Raw genomic sequence first — 25,924 nt, 5'->3', positions numbered from 1 at the left:
TGTTAGAGCACTTCACTGAAGACCGTAATGGTACACTACAGAATTTACAGTACCCTATAGGAGGCAATGTGGTCAGCATTGCGCTTGCCCGAGATTATTACCCTGATTTGGCTCAGGTACTCCTTCATAGCTGAGTCGACTGGCATCCGGCGTCAAATACAAATTCCACTGTCACTAGTGAGATTCGAACCGCGACCTTCCGTACGACAGCCTTGCGCTCTAAAGACTCAGCCATCCGGATGCTACACTACACCCCTACATTCTACGCTTGACCTATTATCAGAAATAACATCAATTTCGAAAGGTACTAATTGAGCGTTTTCATTTGATTTTCCATATGATCATGCTCTTTGAAAAAAAAAATATACAGCCTCCTTTCGCATGTATGGAGAGCCCCCTTTCAAATTTAATACAAAATAGGGCCACTCGATGCATATAAAGGGACTCGCAGACCACATGCTCTCATCAAATTTGGTGGGAATCGGTTGAGCCATTTCCGAGTAAATTGGGTGTGGCAGACGGACAGAGAGACATACAGATATTGAATCGATTTTAATAAGGTTTTGTTTCACACAAAACTTTAGAAGCTGGAGATTAAAGCCCCGCAGAAGGAAACTTCAACCGCAAGGGGGAAGGGCTACAGGTTTACTTGTTAGAGTCTTCTCCTTCGCATCTACCAGGAAAGGCGGAAGATAGGGAAGCTGGTGATCTGGCCTAATTCCGGAAGGTGGAAACAGATCCATGCAGCTCAGACGCCGTGAACTTGGGAGAGCTCCCAGCCGACGAAAACGGAAGGCACTGCGAAAGAAGGCGAAGTATCTTGGGAATGACAAGATGGGCATTGCTACACTACTAAGAGAAATTGAATGCAGCAGACCTTTCAGTTAGCGCTGATTTTCATATTAGACTACACTTATGTTAATAAATATAAAATTTAGTCCTATCTATTGGCAAAATTGCAGGACTGTCCTTATATATTTCTAGTGTAAGAGTCATGGGTTCGTTTTAAAAAAATCTGTGGTATTGTATCAGTAAAGGAGGCTAGTATCTTTGATTAGAGATACTCGAGGTCGAGAGTCTGCGTCGTGATGTCAAAATTGTTAGAGGCAACCATCCTGAGACAGTTCTGTTGCCAGGACCTAGTTGCAGTCAACTTACAATGCCAGGTTAATGGCAAGAAGAGAAGTGTCATAGTTGCCTCCGCATACTTACCATATGATTGTTTGGGTCCTCCGCCAACCCAAGAACTAAGGGGGAGGGTATATGCAAAATCAAGTTGATCTCTTAATAGGCTGTGATGCGAACGCTTAGCATATTTGTTGGAGCAGTAGCAAATGCAATCCTAGAGGAGAGAAGCTGTTTGATTTTATCAGTTCAACTGGTCTATCTATCTATTTCGAAGTTGTTAGAGTTGATTAGAGACTGGTGGATGCTAGATGAAGTCTCACTCTCAGATCACCATTACATAGAATTTAGTCTATTTCAGGCGAACAGTCCATAATACAAAGAGGGAATCCTAGGAAAACGGAATGGACAATGTTCAATGAACTTCTTCGCAACAAAGTGGAGCTCCCTAGGAGATTAAAGACTCCTTTGGCGATACAGGATCAATTGGAAACACTGAATTGCACACTTTTAGAATGCTTTGAAGAGGTTTGTCCTATTGCCTGAGGTCAAAGCAGTAGAATGGTTTCATGGAGGAACCGAGAACCGCAAAGACTCAGGAAATCAACCAAACGACTTTTGAATCTTGTTGCAAAAGCAATAAGAAAGAAGGCTGGTTAAACTTCTGGAACTCAAAGCGTGAATATAAGGGGCTTATAAAATGTTCGAAACCAGACTCCTTTCGAGCATACTGTGAGGAATTGAAAAGTGAAAGGGAGACTTCCAGGCTGCGCGGAGTCGTTAATAAGGATGAAGTCTGGCAAGTTGGACTCTGTTAGAAAACTGGATGGGCTTGTAACGAGCTCCAGAGTTGAGTCTACACAGACTCTCTTGGAAGTACACCACTGAGGAGAACAGATCTCAGAAGTGGGAGAAGGAGAATTAGCGATTTCTGCACACCATTCAACACGAAGTTGTTGCAAGGAGAATTGGGACACTTCGAGGGCGGTTGTTAACAATGAAAAGGCGAGAGCTGCTGTACTGTCCACTTCAAAGCACATGGCATGGGTCGCATCTATCCAGCGATGTTCAAATAGGGTACAGGGCACCTAGAGCAACTTCTGAGAAATAGTTTTCGAGGATGGGAAGAACGATCCGAGATGTACAGACTGCTTTCATCCAGATCGAGCAGGCTGCGTGAGATCTTGGGCTGCACATTAATGAAGGAAGATAAAATATATGGTGGGAACGTCAGCACCGAAAACCAACCAACCAACAACACCAAACCAGACTTTGAGACCGTTGATAATTTCTCCTATCTAGGATTGAAAATCACAACCGATAACAGCTACGATGATGAAATCCGCGCTCGGTTGTTGGCAGCCAACAGAGCTTATTTCAGCTTACAAAAACTGATTTGCTCGAAACGTCTCACCATAGGGTCAAAGCTCTTACTGTACAAGACAATGATCTTGCTAGTTCTCATGTATTCCTCGGTGACTTGGGTTCCTTGCAAGAAGAATTGTGCGATGGGCGGGTCACCTAACCCACATGGATGAGGAAAGTATATTAGGGCAATATCTATGGTCGAAAAAGAAGACGAGGCTGACCCTGCCTAAGGTGAAACGATGGTGTATGTCAGGACGCCAGACAGCTTTTAGGGATATCGAACTGGTGGACCTCGGCGCAAAACCCGGATGTCCGGAGTTCCTTATTAAGGCAGGCCTAGACCGAATACCGGTTGTTGTGCCGTTGATCATGATGATTTTTCGAGGATGTCTTGCTCTGGGTCATTTGCCTTCATCTTGGCAGACGATTAGGGTAGTCTCCATACCTAAGCCTGGGAAAGATAACAATTCAAATCCAAAAACTTCTGAAATGTCTGGAGAGATCGGCTGAGCATCAGATACGCGAGGAGGCGCTAAGATCGTACCCACTAAATGAAAACCAACTTGCTTACCAACGTCCTGTGAGTCTGCTATTCACTCTTTGGTTTCAAAGATAGAGGACGCAACTCTGAAAGGCGAATACGCCATGGGGGTGTTCGTGGACATTGAAGGGGTGTTTGACTGTGCGCCTTTCCAAAAACTCTGTGATGTCGCCAAAGAGCATTGTTTTGATGAAACTTTAATTAAGTGGATCTATACTATGCTCGCGTAGAGATTACTGTGTGTGTTCAATCACAACTTCTGTGGAGTATGTTGATCTATTCACTACCATGTGCACTGCAAAATCTGCCAACACTCGCTTAAGCTTATGCAGATGACGTGGCTGTGCTAGTTGTTCGTCGAGACGGGGTGTAGAAAAACAAAACCCGCCGTTTATTTGACAATTGTTGCCTTTGGCATGGACTTTCAGTAAATCCAAATAAAACCGCAGTGGAAATATTTTCAAAAAGGAAGAAACGGAATGGTCTTTGCCTTCCAGAGATGAGGGGTACGGACCTTCAACTTTCCGCAAAAGTGAAATATCTGGCAATTATTGAAGTGAAATATCTGGGAGTTACTCTAGACAAGAAGCTTTTTTGGAACAAATATCTAGAGGTAAGGATGAAACAAGATCTCACAGCTTATGGGCTTTGTAGGCGGACCTTTGCCTTGACATGAGGGCTTAGGGCCCAAGTAATATCTAATGTGGATATATGTTTCTATCATTAGGCGGATGTTCACTTATGCATCCGTAGTGTGGTGGATTAAAGTGAAGCAAAAGAGTTTCCGCTGTAAACTAGCCATACCGCAAAGACTGTTCGTGGCATGAACACGGCGTCCGGCATAGCTTCGCATGCATTACTCCATTTTGCAGCCCTTGGCTTTATTCAGAGCACTAATCCGACTAGATCCATGGGGAAATAATGGACGCGGGGGACACGTACTATTGGAAGAGTTATTGGGAAAAGTGAATTCAGTTTTCGCAATGCTTTCTGATTCTCCTCGGTTCCCACATCTGTTTGGTAGAAGATATGAATTTATCTGGAAGTGAAGAGAAAACTGAGGCGAACCCGAAGAATACGTGTCAGGATATACTGACGTCTTCTACACCGATCGCTCGAAAACAGAACCGTGTTCTAGAGCTGGAATTTAACTCTCGAATAAAAACGAGATGTGGACTTCTCTTTGGGATAATATACAACGTTCTTTCAGGCTGAAGTGTCTGTGACCCTCAGGGCCACAATCTGGATGACTGACGATCGGTTGAAGGGCAGGCGCAGCACAATCTGTAGCGATAGTCAAGCTGCATAGAAGGCATTGAGCAGTCCTTTGATTACTTCAATCGTTCTGGAATGTAAAAATCGAACTACTCTGGGTATCCGGTCATTGTGATGTCGACGGAAATGAAATCTCGGATGCTTTAGCAAAAGAGGATTCAATTTCCCCCATGCTCGGACCGGAACTGGCAATTGGGGCGTCAGTAGCATTGGCTAATGCGACCGTCAAAATCTGGGAACAAGCTTAACAAAATGGTGGCTGAGCCTTAATGCCTTAAACGAACATACCGCAAAGTTTATTCTGTCGAAAAGCAGGAAGACTTGTAAACTTGATTGGCCATAATTCACAAACTGGGCATATGTTGAGAATAGGAATTCTCCAAGATGATACGTGTCCATCCTGCAATGAGGAACCAGAATCGACGGAACATTTTCTATGTGAGTCCCCGGTCTTCGGATGATTTAGACATCAGCTTTCTGGTGCTGATGTGCTACAGCTTCAGCAGGTACCGCATCCACTAAAAGAAATCCTGCGATTCATGAACGAATTAGGGATATTCCAGCGGGCGAATCGAGTACAAGGTACTACGAGGGTCTGAGCGCTCAGCCACCTCAAAAATACACAGAAACATCATTAAAATCGACAAACTTTAGTGGACTGCCCAATTTTACTGATGAGTTGCAGAAATAAAAGGATAACTGGATCAGGGTAAATACAACAATAGAAGGGATGCCAAACAAAGTTGAAAAACTGAAATCTGAAAAGCGTGGTGGAAAACTAACTTGGATGTGTTGTGTTTTAGTGGCAAGACGAAGGGGGGGGGGGGGGTCTTAATCAGGCGTGCTAGCTCAGTCGAACTGTCTGAGATAAAATGCAATGGAAGACATCCTCCTGCAAACGCATGGAGCATGAGTCACGTTACCGACGGACGGCGCGGCGGGATGAAATAATATCAGAGGAGGACAGAAAAAATTTACAAAACCGGAAGCGGCAAAATAGACAGAGATTGGTAAAAAGTGTAAAACTGGCTAGACAAAAACCATTTCAATCACCCTTAAGAAAACAATGCAACCGGGTAATAAATGGGCTGTCGCTGTGTATACTTGTGAGACACTTCTCCAAATCCTACTCTCTAAGATACAATGCTGGGAGTAGTAGTGAGTAGTGAACAAGTCGGTAAATATAGAAATCGACGAAAATAACACTAAATGAGAGAATGGAGCCGCGAAATAATTCAGAACTGGTGAGTGGAATAGGTAGGATAAAGCATTGAATCAGCAATCCAGGATAGAATTTAGATTAAGTTGAGTCTACGAAAGAAAGGTATTTTCAGATTCAGATAACTCCGGTATTGAGAGTAAAAGGTACGAATCTTTGCCATATCGGCTTTTACCCAATAATAATCCGAGAATGATTTCAATGAAAAAGTGAACTGTTTGCACACGAGCATTTGGTGTATGTTCACATTTTTGGAGACGATCTTATAAGAAACTTGATGGACAATTAAATTACTTTCATAGATATCCACTTCATTGATGATTACTTCGCTGATACGTATTATTACATCAACTGATAGTAGCCGTTCGATGATAGCCGGCATTCAGTTAAGCCTGAAGCGTTCCACTGCGATAGGGGAAAACTGTGCAAATGTCGGAAAATCTCACACACGCCATAGCAGAGATAAGACCTTACGAGAGTTACGTATTTTTGCATTCCCAACCAGTAAATTTGGACTCATTATCGATGTTCAAGATGGCGTCTGGAGATGGGTGCATTATCGAAAAATGGAGAATCAATAAATAGAATCCGTTTTCTGACATTAATTTAGTGTACATGATTAGTTGGTGTAAACAGCAAAGAAAAGTGATTTACCAATAATTTCAATCAATATAGATTGATTCGATAGCCAATGAGTGATTTAGTGGACTCCTGACAATGAATCGAAATTTGAGAAATTATAAAGGAAATCCAAATCCTGTTGTTGGCGCAAACGTTTTTTCACAATGGTCATTCTGGTATGTTCAATACAATTCGAGTTTTATGAAATATGTAAATCATTATTTACAAAATATTTGGGTATTTGGAATTGAAAATGCATCCTAGTATTTTCCATTTTCCATTTTTCGTTGTCGAATATATTTTAATTTCGTCCCAGGAGGTTTAGATTTGAGCATTGCAAGTAATCCTATTCATTGTTAAGGCCGAAACACAACAATGGAATAACTGCTTGCGTGCAGGGTGAGAGCTGCCAAATGAAGTTCATTACACGGGCTTGTATGAAAAAATACACAAGTCCGATGAGCAATGCGGCACGCCAAAACGTTCGGAAAATTGAACTTTTGCGATGGGCGACAGATAATAGTTTGTTGACACTTCACGTCATTTTCAATATGGCGGCGCTTTTCGTTTTCGACAGTTATTGTTGCATGTAATTAATTTGACTGAATTCATTTTGAGAACTGCGGGAGGCACTAATTGCGTTGCAAGTGTTAATTATTAATGTCTTGCATTAGTCCCGTCGCTTCCATTCATAAAAATTGAGTTTAAGTCGGAGGTATGTGCACTCATAGTGGCGTTTAATTGTAATTATTGCCTTAAAACTCAACACAAAGAAAGACACACCTTCTTACCAAATTTCGTGACAATTGGTTTAGCCGCTTTCGAATAAATGGGGTGTGACGGACAGACAGATATTGACTCCATTTTACTAAAAACAAGTTGGGAAACCGGAGCTGGACGCTTTAGGTATGAAAGGATTTATGTATTCCTTTTATAAATACATACATTTAATTGCATTTATCCAATTAGTACGTAACACGTTGTATATGCATACACAATATATGCATTTAGGATGTCAGATTTAGTACTTCGGTTTGTAAATTTACACGATAAAGACAACTTTGAGCTACTGTTACTTTGTTACTAATAGTATGATTTTGATCAAACTTGGTGACAATAAGCTTCATATTATATTTGATACTACTACCAACTTCTGTAACTGTGGGATAAACTTAAGGGGGGGTTTAACTCAATTTTCCCAAAACCCCTAAATCTCAACGTAGAAGGATATCACTCATTGCATGTCTGGGCGTTCACAGTTCCCACCTTCTCACCAAATTTCGTGTGAATCGGTATAGCCATTTCTGAGAAATGAGCGTGTGACAGACAGACAGACGGACGGACGGACAGACATTGAACCGATTTTAATAAGCTTTTGTTTTGCAAACAAAACCTTACAAATGGAGGAAAGTGTGTGTAGTTCTTCATTTTTAATTAAATTTTAAAAAATGAGACACCGAATTTGAGACGTCAAATACCAAAAACTATTTTAATTTAATAATATTGTTGTTGATCTGATTTGTTGAAATGTTTAGTAGCAAATAATTAACTGTGATCGTCAGGTCTGTTTTCCCATACTCTAGAAAAAAACAAGTGTTGTTTACTTGCAAAACCTTAATTTCCATAAATGATCTAATGGTTATAATTAAAACTCAAAATTTTATATCTTATATATTATAAAATCGAGTAGTCTAACGTGAATAAATATTCAGTTCGAGTCATATGAAAGTGTGCGGAAGTTTAAATTAAATAAATTGCCAGACTGCGGTGTAATTAGGATAATAAACTCCCTCAAAAAGGAAGGTTTTGAAGCGTGCTTCAAGGGATTATATCAAACCTTATAAGCCCTGTGAAAGAGGCTTTCAGTTCTAGCATGGCTGCCCGAAGACCACGCCAAACTGAAGAGGAAACCGATTCGCTAAACTGCCATACAATTTGGTATGGATGATCGAAGTTTGGGGCGGTACATCAAGAAATTCGGTATGAAAGTTGCAGATATTGAAGCTATAGATGATGAGAAGGCTTTAACACTGCTTCAACGCATTGTATCATACGCTAACACTGGCTTAGTCCATATGGGATGTAACTGGCGATATTTTCCGATAATTGTGGTAGTAATTTATGGATTTTTTGACAGATATTTGATTATGAACAGGAAGAATAACTGGTTGCTTATATAATTCGCTGTTCCCGATTTTTTTACGGATTGAGTATCATAGAAGTCAGGCAATTGGTTTACCAATTCGCCCGAAAATTTCAGCTACAGTATCCACCGAGTTGAGATGGGAGAAAAATGGCTGGAAAGCAGTGGTAATACGGGTAATGTTACGCCATACAAATTTCTCGTTAAGAAGTCCGGAACAAACCAGCATGAGTCGTGCAAAGACGTTTTGCAAAGACAATGTTGACCACTTCTTTCCAAATTTAGAGCGGGTGCTTGCTAAATCCCCATATGGACCAAGTTCAATAAGGAACATGGACGAGACAGGGATCTCAAACGTGCCAAACCGGGTGAACGAGGCGTTATGATTACTTTGGGGTTTGCAATCAATGCAGCGGGAAATACGATTCCACCTTTTTATTTATTCCCGAGAAAGAAGATGGCCCTAGCGTATCTTGAGCATGCGCACCTTTCAGTGGATGCGATTGATTTGGCTGTTGAAAATGGTGTGACAATACGCATTTTCCCACCGCATTCTAGCCATCGACTATAGCTGCTTGATGTTGGAGTGTTTGAGGCAAAATGCAGGTCGCACTTTCACTATCATGCACATTCCTCTACTTGCGAAAGCGGCTCTGGTGAAAGTAGCGACGTCAATGAACATCGCAAATGACTCCAAAGCCACTGGTATTATCCCATTTAACTCTTGAGTGTTCGGATTTCTGTTCACTGGGTGTAGATGAAGTGAACGCAGTGGCCAGTGTTATTGAGAGACAGTTTGACGAAGAAGAACAGCGCCGAATCTTTGATTTTTCTTGTGGATTATCGGTGGTTAGAAATTGAACTGATTCCACATCTCATTACCTGCATTCGCGCTTCCATCATATCAAACCATGCCTTCTCACAAAAGCGCCACCACGAGAAAAAATCAAACCGAGGTCGCAAAGCGAAAACCACATCCATTATTGTGTCTCCACATAATCAAGTCGGTCTTTGCCAACAACAAGAGAAAGGAAATGCTGCAAAAGCTCAAAAAGCTCAAACGTAAATTACCAGCACAAACAAAAGGGCAGCCACAAAAGCGAAGGAAGAAATGCCTATCATAAAATGAGGACAGTAACAAGTTTTGCTTGCTGTAAACAAATCTTCTTTTTCTTCAGATCGGTTTCGCCATTTGGCTGCAATCTCGAGAATTTTAAATCCCCATCCAGCGTATCAAGTCACCGTTGTTTCGGCCTGCCTTTTGGTCGTTTACCATCGACTTCCATGTTCAGACCAATGTTGACAAGTGAATTCTCGTTAGCACAAACTGCGTGACCATACCATTGAAGACGCTTCCCTCGCAATTTTCCACTATCGGCGCAACACCATAACGATCGCGGATATCCTCATTTCGGATGTGATCAAAACCTGTCACGCCACTAGTCCAACACAACATCTTAGTCCCGATTACCGCAAAACGCCGTTCATTGTCTTTTATAGTCGGCTAACACTCAAAACTATAGAGACCAGCAGACAGACAATATTGCGGTAAATTTGATTTGAGACGTTCGCTGATATGTAGTGGGAGAGGCGACTTCGATGGTATGGTCACGTAATTCGCGCCAAGGAGAATTCACTTACCAATATTGGTCTGAATATCGAAGTCAATGGTAAGCGACCAAAAGGCGGGCCGGAACAACCGTGGCTTGATACGGATTTAAAGGGATTTTAAAGACCTTGCGATTACATCCAGATCAGGTATTTGATAGAATAAAATGGTAAAACCGATCACGACGAGCCGACCCCGCTTGTAAACGGGACAACGACTGAAGAAAAGGAAGATGTGACGAGCGACGAGTGCACGACAGCTCCGTGTCACATAGCTAAAAATTCCATTCCTCTCTATTCTTTAGAAAGCGATTTAAATAAATCATTTGATGGAAAGCCCTGTATTGATAACAGTCAACCTCATACACTTCACACTCTGAGTTGAATATTATTAGCAAATGCCAAGAATTTAACCTACATCAGATATAAACAAGTCGGGAAACCGGAAGCTGGACGCTTCAGGTACGAAAGGTTTTGTGCATTTCTTAGTACGTAGCACGTAATATATGCATATATTATGTGGGAATATCCACTTTCGGATGATATTGACATTTATAGTCTTGAATTTGCGAAGAAGCGACAACTTTGACGTATTATAACTTTGTTAGTAATAGTGCAATTTCCACTAAACTTAGTAAGATCATGCTCTATGTTATACCCTATATTGTTGCGAAATTTCGTGGTCCTAGCATGAATTTAAGGGGGGTTCCGCAGCGAATTACTAAAAATTATAGTAATATACTATTATTAACTTTATTTATGCAGATATCAGTGCGCAAGGTATTTCAGAGTCCAGGCACCATATAGTGGCAGACTCTTGATTTTTTTCAGATTTTTCGGTTGAGTAGTTTCTGAGAATGGCCCCCGTAAAGGAATGGTCACTTTAAACCACCCGCACTCCCTACCTTTCCAACAAATGTAAAAACTAAGACCAGCTTCGAAAAGTACTGACCGAGACCTTTAATTTGATACCCCACATGACTATATTTGATGAAAAAAAAATTTACACCCCGCTTTTGCAGGTATGGGGACCACCCCTTAAATTCGTTGTAAAAGGATGTAATTCACTGTATGCGTGAGCGTTCACAGTTCCCAGCTTTCCACCAAATTTGGTGTCAATCGCTACAACCGTCTCCGAGAAAAATGCGTGTGACGGACAGACAGACAGACAGACAGACGGACAGACAGACAGACAGACAGTAAACCGATTTTAATAAGGTTTTGTGTTTACACAAAACCTTAAAAAGGGCTGTGACCATGTGGAGTATCAAATGAAAAGGCTCAATTAGTACTTCTCGAAACCCATATTTTATCTCGGCTGAAACATAGGGGAGTGAGGGCTCAAAATATGATCCGGCAAAAATGAACAGGTCTCGTTCTCAGAACCTATCGAATCGAAAAATCTGAAAAAAATCACAGTGGTGTATCTAAACGACATCTAGGCCTCAAAATGCACCTCATTCCGATACCTGCATAAATAAAGTTAACAATAGTACATTGGCATATTTTAAAAATTTTGCCGGAAACCCCCCTTAAGTTCATACTAGAAGTACAAAATTCAGCAGTGGTATAGGGGACAACATAAGGCATAACTTTGAAGGAAATCCGACGATTATTAACAAAGTTATAGAAGGTGAAACTTTTACATTTTATGTGAATTTCGTGCATTCTAAAACGTGTATAAGGTCATCGTAACATATCAATTTGTCAACGGTATTGAATATATGTACTTTATATGCACATATGTATACTTTTATGCACGAAGTAAAACGCAAATGTGTGTACGATCAATTTAGTATAGTATTTGGTAGTAGGCAATGTTTGTTTGTTTGTTTATCATTCATAACTTTTGTTTCTTATGCCACCCTCTACCCCATCTTCAAATTCCATGTCAATCGGCCGGACCGGGCTATTTCAGGAATAAAGGCTGTATGAAGCCGAATCTTTGGAAGGGTAATGCTGATGTGTAGATGTTGCAGTAACATCAAGTGCAATAGCTACCAACCTGTTATCGTTATTGTACGAGTAAATATTTGCATGAAAGGGAAATTTGCAAACAATTTTCATGAAAATCCAACCTGTTTGCACACGGGCACTAATACCACGTATTTCACGCAAAGTTAAATCATTTCATAGATATCCATTCAATTGATGATTATTTGGTTGATATCACCATTACAGTAACTGATAGTAGCCGTTAGACGATAGCTATGTCAGTTAGGTTCGAATCATTCCACTGCAATGGAGGAAAACCGTGCAAATGTCGGAAAACCTTCTACACGCCATAGGAAGAGATAAGGCCCTATACCAGTTACGTATTTTTGCATTCCCAACCATTAAACTTGGACTCATTATCGATGTTTAAGATGGCGTCTGGAGATGAGTGCTTTATCGAAAAATGGGGAGTAAATAAATATAGATGCCGCGTTGTGATATTAACTCAGTGCCCATGATTAATTAGTGCGAATAGTGATTTTGTGTTTTGCAAATCTTAAGTGAATTTATTCAATGAGTGATTTAGTGGATTCCTGACAATGAATCGTAATTTGAGAAATTATAAAGGAAATCCCAATCCTGTTGTTGGTGCAAACGTTTTTTCGCAATGGTCATTCTGGTATGTTAAATATAATTCGAGTTTCATGAAATACGTAAATTATTATTTACAAAATATTTGAGTCCATGTAAATTTTCCGAATTTAAAATGCATTTGGTATTTTTCACATAGCATGGAATATTAACCTAGACCGTCCCGCTTCAATCTGGTAATAGTGTAATGTTTTGTAAATAATCTTACCTTGCCTCAGTTGCATTGGGATTCTAGAGCCAATTTAGTCCTACTGGCCATTTCAGTGATTTTTTCTCATACAAAAGTACAACACAGCTTCATTGATCAGCGTTTCTCAGAATCTCTTTGAAAATGCCTGCTTAGAAGCTGGGTGAGGAAATAATCAGTCTTAATCTACTTTCGTTCCAGCCACTGACCTAAGTTTCCCATGAGCCATTCAGTCTGTCCACTTCTTGACACACCTCCCTAAAGGGGTTGCGACTTATTTATTGTACGTCCGTAATGCTCTTCAGCAACCACCTCTCTACACTCGTCTGCCTCGTGATTATAAATGTTATTGCGTTCCTCAGCAAGGGAAGCCACAGGGATTACTCTAGCGATTACTATTACAACCAGCCGCAAAGCTCCTCGTGTAAACACAAAACCTTATTAAAATCGACAGACAGTAAGTCTGTCTGTCTGTCTGTCCGTCACACGCATTTTTTTCGGAGACGGTTGTAGCGATTGACACCAAATTTGGTAGAAACGTGGGAACTGTGAACGCTCATGCATGTAGTGAGTTACATTCTTTTACATCGAATTTAAGGGGGTCCCCATACGTGCAAAAGGAGGTGGCATTTTTTTTTCATCAAATATAGTCATATGGGGTATCAAATTAAAGGACTCGGTTATTACTTTTCGAAGCCGGTTCTTACATTTCTTGGAAAGGAATGGAAGGAATTTCTTTAACGGGCCCATTCCCAGAAACTACTTAATCGAAAAATCTGAATCGGAAATTGCAGCAGCAATGTAAGCTACAGCGTAGAGCATGATCCTACCAAATTTGGCGAAAATCTCGCTATTACTAACAAAGTTATAATAGGTCAAAGCTGTCGCTTCTGTGCTAATTCAAGACTTTCAATGTCAATATCACTTGAAAGTGGATATTTTCACATAATGTATGCCTATATTACGTGCTATGTACAAATGGGATAAAGGCACAATCAAATCTCTTTTTAAAAGAAATACACAAAATCTTCCATATCTGAAGCGTCTAGCTTCCGGTTTCCCGACTTGCTTCACTTACGATACAAATTTCTGCTATGGGCATCCATCCATACTTTTACGCCGTAGAATAGAACGTGCTGCATCACGCCCACGAGAAGACATCACCTGCTGATGGTAGGGCCCCCAATATTTTCCAATAGCTGATTTAAAGTTAAAATTCTGCAGCCTTGCCGCTGTGTTTTGAGTTGTTCGAAAAAGCTCATCTTCGAGTCGAGTCGGTTTTGATTCTCTAATCGTCTTATCGATCGCCACGGGAGACAGGATCGGGATTAAATTTTTAGTCAAGATAGAAATTTCGAAACCTCACCTTACACTGGCTGTCAACGAATGCCTCACTTAGCAATTCTGCAAATTAGTATTGATGTTTTTCGATAGTATTGCGATCAGCATCAATAGATGGCTATTTTACTCCAAAATCCACCATAATTTCAAAAGGAGGCCTTTCCCTTTTTCAAATATCCTGAGGTATACCGTGATCCGCAAGAATAAGAACGTCAGTTTTATTGATATTTATTTTTTGTAGTGTACGTTCGGAGCGCTATTTGCACTACAGGCTCAAAGTATCCCTAATAATGTGTCTAAAATTCATCCAGGTAATCGATTAACCTCAAGTATGGGCGATGCGTGGAGAAGGTGGCACATATCTACCTGGAGCGTATGGAAATAGTCGAAAGGGCAAAAGTGAAAACGCTTCCTGCGAAGAGTTTGCTCGCCACCATAGTCAAAACTTTTTTATTACTTGACATATCTGGGTTTATTACAAATGGCGCCCAATGTGGGGTCCAGAGAAGTGTGCTATGACACCAGTTCTTGTTGAATTCAAGTGCAACTCTATTTCCGCCATCTGCGGGAGCGGGTTCTTATATGCGGTACAGTCTGTAGGAAGGTCTGGCAGAAAAGCAAGAACACTTGAGTTGTGATTCAAATATGAGTAAATGGACTCCAACTGTGTCTAAATAATTAAAAAGTTTTTCTGGGGCTGTGTATCATTATGGGAAATGCCCAGTATAAAGTCTTTTTGGAGCAATGTTATTATTACAACCACCCTGTCTTCGGAAAAGTGATTTCCAAAAAAAATAGATTTGAGACAATATTCCAAAATATTTGTTTTTACGGACGACCAGACGACACTTCTAACCGATTGTACAAAATTGACCGATTTTTTCTCCTGGTCTTTGCCCAAGGCTCTAATATTATAGCGCGGTCTTCTAAGTTTTAGACAATATATCCGAAATAAAAAGTCAAAATACCTTTATTATGTATTTGAGTTTCTAAAATACCCGATGATAACCAAAACCCTGGCAAATAAATTTCATCCTGATCTGTAATGACGTACGTAGCGAACGAGTTAAATGTCTGAGCTCAATTTAAGAAAATAAATGTGTAAGTAAAAAGAGGATAGGAGTCTACAATATTAAATTTAGATCGGAGAAGAACCAGCTAGTAGGCCTTTCCCGACGCCTTGCTATGTACCCCTTCAGAGCAGGAGTGCATTTTCTTGGTTTGATTTTTTTGAGTTTAAAGCTGCGTAGCATATAAAATTTGTAAGTAGGTCACTGTGCGGATATAATCTCTAGCTTTCAGTATCTAAGGTCCATAAGATTTTCATGTATATGGGTATCCTTAATGTCGGCTTCACACATATACGGTTCCGTTCGATTCGTTTCCGCTTCAGTTTCGGTCGCTGCTGACAAGTGTAAATCGGTGTTTCGATTTTAAATTGGGGTCTTTTCGGTCTCTAATTGAAACTTTATGGAACGCTTTCACGACATAAATAGATTTTATCAGGTTTCAATACTATTCGAAATTGGGTTCAAGGAACAAAAAGCGTTCAAGGCGTTAACATATGGGCGGTTCAGTTTCGGTTTTAACCTCACAGTGAATGGATTTTAATGACAAGTTTTTAAAAGTCGTCGGATGTTCTTGGGGTAAGCAGTTTACCGAATAGCAACCGTGCGAGAACCGTGTATATGTGAAAGGGTTTCATTCGGTTCGGTTCAAATGGAACCGTATGGGTCTTATATCCTGCTTATAAGGTTCCATTCGGTTAGGTTCTGTTTCGCTTGCTGGCGACAAGTGTAAAATAGTGTTTCAATTAAATAAATTAAATGTGTCTATTAAATACCGAATTGAAACCACATAGCTCAGACTTTCACCGTCAACATACCATTTAAATTTACTCACTGTAAACCCAAAACCGAAACTGAACCGTCTGTGTGACGAGCCTTGTTTCCTTTTTGTTTCCTGAACACAAATTCAAACTGTATTGTAAGTAACTGGATGAAACCTCTTCGTGTTGTGGGAGTATTCGAGGCTACATGGTTTCGATGTGTAACCCAATAGGCACCGAATCGAGGCTAAAACACCGTTTCATACGCAACTGAACCGAAAATGAACCGAACCGAATGTGAACCGAGTCTAGGATTTCATTTGCAACCAAAAACGAACCGAACCGAATGGACCGGAATATGTTTGAAACGAGCCTAAATGTGAAATGAGACGTGTTTTTCACTGGTTAGATGATGTTTCTATTTAGGAAGTAGACCTTGATGATTCAATTTATACGCTTGCAACTCCCTAGTTGAAGGAGTAGAGTGCAAATATCTCAATCTCGTTGTTCTGAGATCAAATGAAGAATGGGTCTTCATGAATGTTTGTGTTCGCTTTGTGTCCCGGATAGCTGAGTGGTTAGAACACAAGGCAGTCATAAGGACGGCCGCGGTTCAAATCTCACTGTTGGCAGTAGGATTTGTATCGTGATTTGACGTCGGATACCAGTCGACTCAGCTGCGAATGAGTACTTGAGTCAAATCAGGGTAAAAATCTCGGGCGAGCGCAATGCTGACCACATCGCCACTTATAGGTTGTAACATATTTCAAGGCCCTCGTCTAATTGGATTGTTGCGCAAATAATTATTAATATTATTGTGTTTGTCTCGCTGGTGTGAGTTTATTACCTGAGTAGCGTAAGGTGGCAAAGAAACTAAAAAACATTCATACAAAATTCAAGTTTCTTTGTGATCCACCTATCAACGAACAACTCGAATCGAACACTTGCCGTAGTGTCGTGCGCTCTGCCGCCCTGTATGATTTTGAGTATTAGCTGACTATAAAAAACAATGAACAGCATCTCGCGGTAATAGAGACGAAGAGGTTATGATGGACCAGTGGCGTAACATGCCATGATCACATCTGAAATGAGGATATTCGCGATCGATCGTATAAAAATAGCAAGAGAGGCTTCTTTGATGGTCTGGTCGCGTAATCTACGCTAACAAAAATTCAAAAATATTGATGTGACCATCGAAGACGATGTGAAAAGGCTAAAAGGCCGACCGAAGCAGCGTGGCCTGATACAATGGATGGTGATCTCAAAGCCCCGCGACTGCATTTAGATCAGGGGCAACTAATCAAAACAAGCCAACTCCTTTTCTGAACGGATCAAAGTCTGAAGAACAACAAGAACAAGAAGACATTGAAAGTCAAATAAGAAAAAGAAATTAACAACACGAAAAAGAGACTGTGTGGATGCCCTATACTCCACAAAGGAGTGGATCTACCGCTTTTTCTCGGCTTATCTTCCTTCGAAATTCCTACGGAAAAGACATATTATACTTAGACCATGCTTAGAATGATCTGTATTGATGAGAAAAGTAACGGAATTTGAGAGGGGAAACTTTTATTCGAAAATATGTCGAGAATACCAAAAAATGAGTTCAGTTAGAAGTCATTAATATAATAGATTGTGATAGAAACCTTATAGGCAAAAATTAACTATTTTATAAAACTACACCCTTTTGAATAAATGGAAAATGCTCACTGATTGATCATAAAAAGATCTGCAAGAGGCTAGAAAAGTGAATTCCAAAGATTCAAGAGGGAATAATTTAACTTTCTAATTTATCAAAGCGATCTGGATATTCTCGATAGCTAACATATGTGCAAACTCTTATTAAATTATCTTGATATCCAAATAGTAACCTCTTTGTTTTGAAGCAAACTAAGCCACCTGTTGGTGACTATTCTCCCAAAAGTTCATACCAATAAATATATCAGAAAGATCAACAGCCAGATTTTCATTGCTAGAGATTATTTAGAAGGCACTTATAAACTCGTCGTCTTATCAAAAATTCAATATTAGTTATCAGTTTAGCTTTTTGGGGCCGTGTGGTTTTCGCAGAGTTCTCCGTAGCGATTCATAAAGGAACTAATTCTGATATGATATTAACATAAGCAGCACAATATTATGATAAGAAATGAAAAATTATGATTTTCAATGTTAACCAGTAAACACTAGTAAAAATTTTGCTAATCTTAATCGATCGGTTGCTATTGAATTAAAAAAGGTGCTAATCCTATCTGTTAGCTTCCACGCGATAATTCATGTGGATATGGTTGGTCACAGTTAGGTTTTATCAAGGTTTGGGCTACTCTTTCGTAGAAAGAGTTTGAAACGTTTAACTATTTAAGTGTGTGCGACCATGCGAGATGTGTTTATACACCTTCCGATTATCAACAATATCTTAATCAGTGATGCGGCGGTTTCAACCTTCTGAGACATATAGCATATCGAAAACGGAGCCCTTTGGGCCAGATTGCTACCGGATAGCATTTTTCAGATTATAGCATGCGTTGCAAGGATGAGATGAATTTTTGCGTCTCTATTCTATACATGGCGACTATATCCTGTCCTTAGATCGAATGTCTTCACCTTTTTACGCAAATTTGTTGGGACTAATCCCGGAACCACTTGGATATTCTGTACTCACAAAGTCTGCTTCGCATTATCCCACAAGGAGAAGCGGATCTAGATCGGATAATGGTCGGTCAGAATGCTGGGTAGGGCAGGGTAAAACTGTACACGGCTATGAGAGAATTCGGTATCCCGACGAAATTTATAAGACTGACTAGGCTGACTCTGACCAATGCGCGAGGCCAGATAAAAGCAGCAGGATCACTATCAATACCATTCGACATCAACAACCGTCTACGATAAGGTGATGCCCTATCATGCGTTCTCTTTAACCTGGTCCTGGAGAAAGTGATCCGTGATGCTGAGGTAAATGCAAGAGGTACGATCCTCTTTAAGTCCACCCAACTACTGGTCTAGAGACCCGAGACGTACAAACTCGATGCGAGATCTTGGGCTGCACATCAATAAAGGCAAGGCAAAGTAGTATATAGTGGCTACGCCAGCATCGAAAACCAACCAACCAACAACATCAAACCGCACTGGTCAAACAGGAAGAATAAGGAGAGGAGTATACAACTTTGAGACCGTTGATAATTTCTCCTATCTAGGGTCGAAAATTACAACCGATAACAGCTACGATGATGAAATCCGCACACGGTTGTTGTCAGCCAACAGAGCCTATTTCAGCTTACAAAAACTGTTCCGCTCGAAACGTCTCACCATAGGGTCAAAGCTCTTACTGTACAAGACTATGATCTTGCCAGTCCTCATGTATTCTTCGGAAACTTGGGTTTTTAGCAAGAAAAATTGCGAACTCTTGGCCGCGTTCGAGAGAAGAATCCTCCGAAGAATTTTTGGCCCCCTCCATGAGGATGGACTATTCCGTAGCCTACATAACGACGAAATCTATGAGCGATACCATGACCGTGCAGTTGTGAATAAAATCCGGCTCAATATGTTACGGTGGGCGATGGTGTAGGTTAGGACGCCAGACAGCTTTTAGGGATACCGAATTAGTGGACCTCGGCGCAAAACCGGGATGTCTGGAGTTCCTTATTAAGGCAGGCCTAGACCGGATACCGGTTGTTGCACCGTTGATGATGAACAATGCTGTGGTTCCACAGTAGTTTGAACTGATCGTTTTCGAAGATTACCTGCGAAGTATATTTATAAAACGGATGGTAGTTTACCACTGAGTCATTATTTCAACCCGTCAAGTTTTGATGTAGAACATAGTATTTCAGACGGAGTTGTGGTGGTTGCTGTACTCTTTAGTCACCAGCAACCTCTACGCAAATTTAAGATGTACTCTCCGTAGATGGTTTTTTCTCTCCACGTGTCCATCTTCTGTACGACTGGAAGATCAATCGACGTGGCAATCTCTGTTCTTCAAGGTCAAAGGAGTCGATTTATTATTTTTCCTGAATCTCATCTCAAAGAAAAACCAATCAAGAGAATACATTTGATTGTTGTGCGTTGTTTCCAAACGAATCATCCCCTTCCTCCCCTGAACATGTGAGATAAAAATCCTTAATTTTTCGGCAGCTCTACGGTGCATGCTGTTGTTTATAAGAACTATCCTCATCCATCTGTTGCAGAATTTAAAATTCGTTTTATTCCACTGTATCACTCAGTTAGGCTTAATGAAATAATGTCCAGACGGGTCTTGATAATTTCCTTCTTGCGCATACGAAGTTTCAGGAAAACGTTAAAAATATTAGGATTTGATGAATGCATTCCTTTGCATCCGGTAATTTAAATAGTTCACAAAGTCCGTAGTTTGCGTTACAAATGCGCTACAAACGTATTGCATATGGATTTTTTTGATTGGTTTGCTGGTACCTGGGAAAGTATGGATGCAGTGACACAGATACAGAATTTGCAGGCACATTTATGCCGTTGATCAAATTAAGAATTAACTGAGTTGAAGCCAACTTTAAGAAATAGTAAAAGTAGCTCGGCAGACAAAAACATCATCATCTTCTTCAACTGCGCAACAACTGGTATCTGGTCTAGGTCTGCTTTAGTAAGGAACTTCAGATGTCCCCGTTTTCACCGAGGTCCATCAATTCGCTGTTCCTAAAAGCTGCCTGGCGTCCGTACGAATTAAGTGACCCGCGCACCGCAACTTGTTGAGCTGGATTTTCTCTACAACCAGAAGGCCATGGTATCCCATGCAGGAGGCCAAACATTCTTTGGAGGATTCTTCTCTCAAACGTAGCCGAGAGTTCGCAGTTTGTTTGCTAAGAACTCAAGTCTCCGAGGAATACATAAGGACTGTCAAGGTCGTTGTCTTTTACAGTAATAGGTTTGACCATCATAGGGGTCAAACAGCAAAGCAGTTCTGTAAGCTGAAAGACGCTGTGTTGACAGCCAACAACCGTGCGCGGACTTCATCGTCATGGCTGTTATCGGTTGCGATTTTCGACCCTAAATATATAGGAGAAATTTTCAACGGTCTCAAAGCTGTAATCTCCTATTTTTATTGTTTTCGTATGACCAGCGCTATTTGATGTTGTTGGTTCTTTGTTCTTTGGCGCTAACGTTATCAACATGTACTTCATCTTGCCTTCATAAATGTGTAGCCCAAGATCTCGCGCTGTATGTTCGATCTGGATGAAGGTAGACTATACATCTCGGGTTGTTCTTCGTATAATGTCAGTATCGACAGTGTATGCCAGTATTTGGGTGGGCTTGCAGAGGATGGTGTCTCTTGCATTGAATCACTTTCTCCAAGCACACGTTAAAGAGGACGCATGACAAGGCATGATGAAAAAATGGTTGAACTGGTGGTGATATTTCAACAGTTTTTCCATCACTTGCCGCAGAAAGAAAATCTGGTCTGTTAGTGATTTGCTTGGAGTGAAGCCTCTTTGGTATGGACCAATGATGTTTTGGGCGTATGAGGCGAATATCTTATAGATGGTACTCAGCAACGCGATGCCTCCTTAATGACATCACTGCGTGATATCTCATTTTTTATGTGGGCGACAGATAATGCCTCACTGTCAATCCACAGTGTTGATTCGCTGTCGCGAGTGCAGCATTGCCTGGCATGCAGCATACTTCCTTTTCATTGCTAGCTTACATTCATCATCGAACAAGTCGTTCCGAATTTGTTGGTCGTTCCAACGATAACATTCCTCAGGTGGCTGTGAAAATCATTTATCTATGCTTCATATCTAGGACCTCCACAATAACTGTGGTTACTGCGGCATCTCTCCACTCCACTCTCTCTCAAATGTAGGTGTCACAGAGAAGTTTGTTGCGGATGGCTTCAACGTTCACTCTAATCTGATTGTTAGTGGGGACTCTAAATGGTATTGTCATTCGAGCTTGGAGCACAAGGCCAGCGAGGTAGCGGTCCGAGTTTATATTGGCCCTTCTATATGTTCTTAAAGCCATTATGGCGGTGGCATTCAATTAGCACGTGGTCAATTTGGTTAAAAGGCCTACATATGATTGTGGACCGCTTTTCGCACAAATCAGGAAACCGGTCCCTGTCCAATGCAGCACTTGCAACGCTGTTATATCGGCTTATATTGTTCAATCGCAAATCGTTAGTCCGTTTTCGTTGCCGGGTTCGTCATTGTGTTACTTGTAACTTTGGGTTTGCATGTGGGGCTATCAGCCCTACCCAACCGCCGCCGTCTGCAGTTTTTGATTAAGAAAGCGATAATTACGTGGAGATGGTAATAGGGTTTGGTGGTAGAGCTGTTGGTGTTGGTTTTTCAGGCGTTTCCTAAATTTTATGCTCCACCGTGTGTACCAATCCACGTTTCGCCCTGAGATCCATACTACTTTTTGACCCCCGATAAACAAATAAGAAAATTTAAATAAATCGTAATGGAGAGTCGTAGGGAACTAGAACAATGACAATATTTTTAAGGATCGCAACATCGAGGTTTGAAGAAAATGGAATGCTGGGTTTTCGCATTACGAACTTTGTTAACCCATCCAATCCGAGGAAATTATTAATAATAGATTTTACAGCTGCCAAAAAAGAAAACCATCTAAATAGCCGATGATTAAAATATTTCGAGACCATCAACACAAGGCATAGTTGCTTTTCAAGGAATGCCTAAAAGACTCGTCAATAGTTGACATCCCCTGGACACAGTGAGAAACTTTCTTTTTGCTACATTGGAAAGTTCGCTAGGAAGTGTAGTGCAGTCATTTGAAATTTGTGTATGAATATTTGGGTGCACGGTGGTTTGATGTGGTACTGATACTTTATCTCTTAGCGAGTGCAACAACTTTGACCTATTACAACTTTGTTAATAATGGTACAATTTTCTCCAAACTTTGCACAATGCTGCACCATATTAAAATCTATGTTGCTGCAATTTGAAGTTTGTAACAGGGAGTATTTTAGAGCCTAGATACCATGTGCTTGAACCACTATAATTTTGATCGGATTCTTTGGTTGAGTAGTTTCTGAGAATGGGCGTTTGAAGTAATTCACCCTTTCCGGACCACCACACTCCTCCCTTTTGCAATCAAGGTCAAAACTAATACCTGCTTCGGAAAGTAGTAATCGAGACCTTTTATTTGGTATCTCACATGGATATATAGGGTAAAAAAATATTGAACAGCTTATTTAGGTTTATCCGCATTCTGATGAACACGGTATCTGACCTGTATGCCGATCAAGTTCTTTGTAGTTATTGTCTTAGGCCAGAATACCTGATGACATGACGTAGACATGAATTGATAAAAATGTGGTGCATTTGAGTAACAGCGGTAATCACATTCTATTCGTTACTCTCCTATGGTAGCGAGAGAAGAAAAAGGGGGGAGGACGTATGAATAAGGTGATGCTCTTTAGAGTGAAGTGCATCCAAATATTCTCCCCCTTTTCGTTATTGCCTTTTCCAGTGTTTCATTTGACATGAGACTACGTTTTAGTTTTATTATCATCACAGTATCATACTCTATTATGTGCAGATGATAACTCTATATAAATGAGACATGGACTGACAGACACGATTAAGATTCGACTAAGGAGCAACGAGACCAGAGACTGGCGTTCAAATAGCTCAACTATCATGCCATTGAGTAACACAAGAATAACTGGTCATTAATTAGACCGAAGCTTGGAAACCATTTATCGCTGAGATGTGTACAATATTCTTTCTTTTAATTTAACTTCTTACATATTTTGATAGCGGAGCCACGTCGATCGTGCGAAGGACACAGTTTACCACTTAGTGCAGTATAGCACGTCAACCCCACCTACACGCGATCGCTCACGGTTACGCGAAATGAGCGCCCGAATTCCTCCTCCTCCTTGGGAGGGTGAACTAGTAATGCAATTGCCGCCTCTCCTTAATCTATAATTTATCTACTGCGGCAACATCTAGTTCGGTGCATCATCATCGGGTACAAACCACTCAGATATACGAATTGATCAATGCTTTCCATGCTCTGTCCATAATGCAGATAGGAAGAGGATAATAAATGAGAATCTTGGTTTTGATGTTGTCTATTTTTAGTCCAACTCGTCTTGCCTCTCATCCCAAAGCTAGAACCATTTGACCAATGTCCATGATCCGATGACAGAGCGGACAGATATCATTAGCGTATTTCTAGGTATCTAAGGAAAGATGTTATACTCCATTGAACACCTCTACGTCTTCCAGACTATGCGGCGAGAAGAATGTCACCGAAAACAAGAAGAAATAATATCAGTGACAAGATGCAAGGCTGGTGGACTCGGCTCTGAACCACAAAATCCGAGATTTTGCCTCAATGCAGCACGTAAATAGCAATTAAATTCTCCGGTATACTCCTCTTGCGAAAAATACGCCAGAGGCGCTCCCTGTTCACATTGTCGAAAGCTTTCTCGAAATCGATGAAGAGCTGGCGAAGCGGAGATTTAAATTCCGCATACTGTTCCAAAATGATCGCCAAGGTGTTGACGTGGTCAATGCAGGAGAGTCCGGAGCGGAAACCAACTTGCTCTCTGTTGATTACGCTTTCGAGATGTTCATACTGGTGGATGCAAGCCCTACCTAAATCTCTACCGAACTAAGGAGTACGGCACCCGTATTGAAACGCGACACCACGCCGAGGTCTCTTTTCGCTTGAGCATAACCAACAACCCGATGAAGCTCCCACTGGGGGGCCAACCGCAAATAACCGTATACCCCTGGTGAGGTTTCGTGACCAATTTGCCCTAATTCGGCCTTTGGAGCATTCGCCTACTGCATCACGGCCGGCAATCCAAAATGAGTACCGCGTCTCCCGGTGGCACCACTGTGGACGTTCTCCTCGGCCACTTGATTTGGTTTGGCCGACAGGGTTGCCGCCCCGTTTTCTTCACCGCCACCTCTGAGCACCAAACACAAGTGAAAGTTGCAGATTTGTAGAAACTGCTGATGTAGCGATTCTCCTGAAAGACCGTCAAGCGTAGCAGTTTTACTCTGTCTGAGTGCCTTGATGGCCGAAATGATTTCTCTTCTGTTTAGAGGAACTTCAACGAATGTGATACGATTGAGAACCGTGGTGAGGTGTTCATTCTACGTTTTTAGCCGCTTACCATCGTGGATGAGGCGTCGAGCGTAATGCGTATTAGCGAACTCCTTTTTGTAATGGTTCGGTATTGAAGTTCGAGCGCAATGACCAATAGAGCTTTGGGCCCCCTCCGTTCGTCAATCCGTTTCCACAATTCCGTAGTTAGCCATATTTTATAATGCAGTTTTGGGCCGTGGCTGATGAGGTCCGAAGCACTTCACCGTACAGAATACTCAATACCCAAAATATCTGAAATCATGTCGGTTCTGCCGGCTATATTAGCCGATCAGGCATTGCTCGTTATTGCCAACGATAGCACGATGCAGACAAGTGTAGTTCCATGCACAACTCCCATATAAAAACACAGAAAGAACAATCCAATCTTAACTTGACAATGTTTGTTAAGTTTATTTCGAGATTTTGGATTTAGCACTGTTAATGCAACGCACAACATCCAGTTCGGTGTCACCATACGCAGAGACCACGCTTCTGAGATAAAGAAATTGGTCAGAGCCTTCGATGTTTCTCTTATTAGTGCAAATAGAAAGAGCGGGTAACATAGCCGTTGGATTCAGCTTCAATAATAGAAGTAACACAATACCTGCAACAGGTAGGTGTCCCAGGCAATATGTCAGGAAGTTTTGAATCTAGTTTTAAAGACATGCCGTCAGCACTTTTGCCGCAATAAAAATCTGACACAAATGTGGAATTACCTCCCAGTTTAATCCGCTATCTGTACTTGACAACATTTTTTTTTTGTTAATTTGATTTCGAGAATAAACATTTTAATTACAGGTCTCCGTGTCTTCTTTTCATATTAGACAAAGTTTAATTATTATATTTTTTTACCCACGTTCGGACAAACAAACGAAATTAGCATGATGACTACTGTCAGACCTTGGTTTTGTTAGTGTTTATATTCAATCCAGAGGCTTTTGGCCCCTTAGTCAGTCAGCTTGAGAAAACCGGTCAAAACGTTTGCG

General features: G+C 40.9%; 1 protein-coding gene across 2 annotated transcripts in view; it reads left to right on the top strand.

Annotated features, from left to right (window-relative positions):
• Positions 1 to 6,125: 6,125 nt before the first annotated feature.
• LOC119651403 (probable multidrug resistance-associated protein lethal(2)03659) overlaps positions 6,126 to 25,924 on the top strand; it is a 35,819-nt gene continuing 16,020 nt past the window's right edge. Inside the window, exon 1 of one of the 2 annotated variants that reach the window (XM_038054990.1) lies at positions 6,126 to 6,325. In XM_038054990.1, coding sequence (XP_037910918.1) covers positions 6,246 to 6,325 — 80 coding nt within the window. In that variant the 5' untranslated portion in view covers positions 6,126 to 6,245. Of the gene's footprint in view, positions 6,326 to 12,128; positions 12,515 to 25,924 lie in introns of those variants that run through there. The other variant, XM_038054991.1, reaches the window with a different exon arrangement.

The sequence above is a fragment of the Hermetia illucens genome, chromosome 3, assembly GCF_905115235.1.
Source record: "Hermetia illucens chromosome 3, iHerIll2.2.curated.20191125, whole genome shotgun sequence".
Classification (NCBI taxonomy): domain Eukaryota; kingdom Metazoa; phylum Arthropoda; class Insecta; order Diptera; family Stratiomyidae; genus Hermetia; species Hermetia illucens.
Note: the sequence above shows the minus strand (reverse complement) of the source record. Positions and strands in the feature narration are given on the sequence as shown.